The sequence below is a fragment of the Fulmarus glacialis genome, unplaced genomic scaffold (assembly GCF_000690835.1).
Source record: "Fulmarus glacialis isolate BGI_N327 unplaced genomic scaffold, ASM69083v1 scaffold771, whole genome shotgun sequence".
Classification (NCBI taxonomy): domain Eukaryota; kingdom Metazoa; phylum Chordata; class Aves; order Procellariiformes; family Procellariidae; genus Fulmarus; species Fulmarus glacialis.
Window position 1 is genome coordinate 8,532 of NW_009190645.1, and position 3,678 is coordinate 12,209.

Below are 3,678 nucleotides of genomic sequence, written 5' to 3' on the forward strand. Positions count from 1 at the left end.
TATAATGATAGTATTTACAAGGGAAAAAGAAATAGTTAAATGCTTACCAGTATGATAATATATTTTTGTCCATAGTTGTGCATATAAGCTGCAAAATTAGGGAGATCTCGAAACTTCACTTTGTCATAAGTAAAATCTTTCTTTTCCTCCATATAGTCAATATCAGTGATCTGAGCATCCTGAAAGAGAAGGGAGTTCAGCTTTAATATAAGAAGTGATATGTAAAGATTTTGTATATTAGTCCAACACGGTTTCTTCTGACAATTCCCATTTGTCCTATAGTGAATTTACTGTTGGGACTTTACTGCAGCCTGGCAGAAAGCATGCTGTCAGGACCACTTGCAAACAATGTACATCTCATCTCATACTTACAGCCCTAATTAATGGTACTGACACATCTTTTGTGCCTAAAAACACCTGCATTTAACATTAACAGAATTTAAATGAATGTGTATATTGGCATCCTTTCTAATAGCCCCTGGACATGTGGCTATTTCATTGCAGTTGCCTGACTTCAAGAGCTATCCCCTTAAATTCAAACATTTCTTCCTCAACTTTTAGTTTAACATTAGGGTATTTTTATTCTATTTAAGCCATCAGGCTAATGTAATCTGAAATTTAATTTTAAAAGTTAATTGTACTTTACCTTTGGATGTCAATTAAGAATAATATATGGTTCCATAATTGTCCACAGGACAAATGAAAAAAAAAATTCATGGATTAGGCAACATGAGAAGACAGATGGATATAGTTGGAAAGCATAACTGAAAAATTATTACAATAAAGTGCTCAAACATAACCTACTGTAATTAAGCCCCACCATGTCCCACATTCTGATAATGGGTCTACCGTTAAAATGCATAAAAACCTTTGACACCAGAAGCCTATATATTAGAAATTTACTAATTTAAACTGATGTGAAATGAACCAGTTGCAGAACACCATGGTCATCTCTGGGTCATTTCTCCTGCAGACCTCTGCCTTTACAGGCTTGCTGCCCTCCTCAAACCCCATACTTACATAAGGGAGTCCAATTGCTCTGTTCCTCTCCACAACTCTCTTCACCTCATCCAGAGACCCATAATTCCAACGGCTGAGCTGGAAGCCCAGGCTCCAGTAGGAGGGCAATGCTGGCAGTCCCACGAGCTGCAAGTTGAGAGCAAAAATCCCACACACACGTTCAGTGGACACTGCGTGTGTCACCTCAGTGCCCATTTCCCTAGATCCATATTCCTCAAATCTATGTGAATAATATACACTAAGCTTGAGTGTGTGAAATGAGCAGCCCACTCCCAAATGCAATATTTTTTTATGATTTTTTTTTTAATTTTAAAAATACAAATATTTTGGCACAATGACCATTCTTTAAGGTGTCACTGAAACGTAAACAGATCTCAAGAAGTACAAAAGATATCAGTGATACTTTATGACCATAAAATCATGACATATCTGTAAGCACATTATCTACCCTACAATATTGCCATATGAACAGGAATTTGTCCCTATAACAAGAGTGAGCCCCAGCAAGGAAGCGTAAATTATTCCATGTAGACCACCTTTAGCTCCAATGACCACTGTGTAAATCAGTCAGGCCATACAGACTGATGAATTTAGCAGCTACAAACTTCTTGGGCCTCGAGCTGCTGCATGGTCTCTGCTCCAGCATCTCCAGCTAAAGTAGTGCTTATGTTTCAGCTGCCAGTAACTGGCCAGCTAAAAACATCTACACCCCAGCTTAACCCCAGCTAGATATTGCTAATGACAGCAGTCACATTAGAGACATACTAAGAGCTATTCTTAGTTAAAAATATACTGAGTCATATTTTGTGTTAATAGATAACATAGTGAACACATACTGTCATACAAAGCAGGGGAAAAAAAAAAAAAACCACACCAAAAAAGCCCAAGCACTTTTAAAAATGCATAGGTACCTTCAGGTACTCCTGGACTACTTGCTCTGGAGTGTTCCCCAAGAACACGTAGAAATCAAGGATCCCACCAATGGTTCTGTAGGTCACTGCTGGAGCAGGCTGCACCACAAACTCTGCCAGACAAGAGTGCACAAAACCAATTATGAACACCAGCTAATTCTAAAACATTGTAATTTTCTAATTGATGATTAGAAAATGTGCTTAAAACAACCCACAAGAAACCCAAAACCATTAATTGAACTTGCAATGAAGGGGAAATGTATTCAGATGACTCTTTTAAATGTCCATATTTCCATTCCTTTACATCCTACAGAGAAGAGAATCAGAAGAAATTCCAATGGCTCAACGTTTTATCTTTAAATTTTTAGTACAACTTTCCAGCCTCAAGAGATGTGAAGAACTCTGTAAAGCATACCTATATGCATGCTTGTCTAAAGAGACTAGAGGACATTTAATTTCAAGTATTGCCCACTCCACATTTAGGCTCTGATTCCAGTGTCCTGCACATCTGCACAGGCTTCAGATAGGTTTCTGACCTTCAGGTTTCCAGTGCAATCTTCATGTTAACTGTGTGCAACTTACTGCTTACGTCGCATACGCTAAACACTACAGTTTTGATGCCAGTCCCATAGATCATTTAAAAAGATATTTAACTGCAATACTCAGAGCTACGGAGAAAGTTTTCTTACCCATGGCATTGCTATTCATTAAGAAAACACCAAAGGAGGCTCCAGTGCTGTCTTCCAAACACAGGAAGAAAGTTTGAACTCCATATAAGTTATGCATTGCCTTAAAGGATAAAAACAAAAAGTAAGCTGATTAAAATCTAGTAACAGTATCTGTTCTGGGGTATTTCAAAATATACCCCAGGTAGAATTTGAAACTTCTCAAAATATAGCAAGAAACAAAAATAAAAATCCTAAACAGAATCCTAAAAACGATTCTGTTTTCTCTTTCCTGGCATTCCTCTCTTTTATGAGAACATTGTCAATTAAAACAAATGTTTCCCCAAATATGTAGATAACATAAGAAAGCAGATATGATGGATCTCCAGGCAAGTCTGCATATATTGCAGTACTATTTCTGGGTAATATACATGCACATCAAGCAAACAATAGAACTTGAAAGGTGCTTTCATCACCTTTCACCATAGATTAGATTTCACATCTAATCTATATTTATATTAATCCTGCAAGGCAATCATTTTTATGTCTAATCTATGGAAATAAAAGAGTGCCTTGCTTCTTTTTTATTTCCTTTCTAATGTTTTTTTTTTCTTTTATTATTAGCAACAAAAAACGTAGAAATTTTAACAATTGTTGTAAGAGTAGTGCTTCTTCCCCTGCAAAAGAAAACTCAGAACAAATTACTGAGAAACAGAACTTGACCAATTTGAAATTAGCCTAACTTGATTCTGTCCACTGTCAGTTTAACTTAATGAGTCAACACTCAATACAGCCGTTCAGGTAAGAACTATCTTCAACCAGAGAAGACAGTGAGAAGGTGTCTCAAGGTAAGGGATACAAATTCCAAATTATTAATTAATTACATATAGTGGTCAGTGCTGGTTTTGACTGAAATAGAGTTAATTTTTTCCATAGTAGCTAGGATGGGGCTATGGTTTGGATTTGTGCTGGAAACAGTGTTGATAACACAGGGATGTTTTCGTTCCTGCTGCGCAGTGCTTACACAGAGTCAAGGCCTTCTCTGCTCCTCACCCCACCCCACCAGCGAGGAGGCTGGGGGG

General features: G+C 37.3%; 1 protein-coding gene across 1 annotated transcript in view; it reads right to left on the reverse strand.

Annotated features, from left to right (window-relative positions):
* The window catches only part of LOC104082736 (sucrase-isomaltase, intestinal-like), a gene marked incomplete at both ends in the record, with an annotated part of 10,729 nt that extends 8,009 nt beyond the window's left edge, over window positions 1-2,720 (reverse strand). Inside the window, 4 exons of the mRNA XM_009585971.1 lie at window positions 48-179; window positions 1,021-1,146; window positions 1,932-2,044; window positions 2,621-2,720. Coding sequence (XP_009584266.1) covers window positions 48-179; window positions 1,021-1,146; window positions 1,932-2,044; window positions 2,621-2,720 — 471 coding nt within the window. The remainder of the gene's footprint in view (window positions 1-47; window positions 180-1,020; window positions 1,147-1,931; window positions 2,045-2,620) is intronic.
* Between the last annotated feature and the right edge of the window lie 958 nt (window positions 2,721-3,678).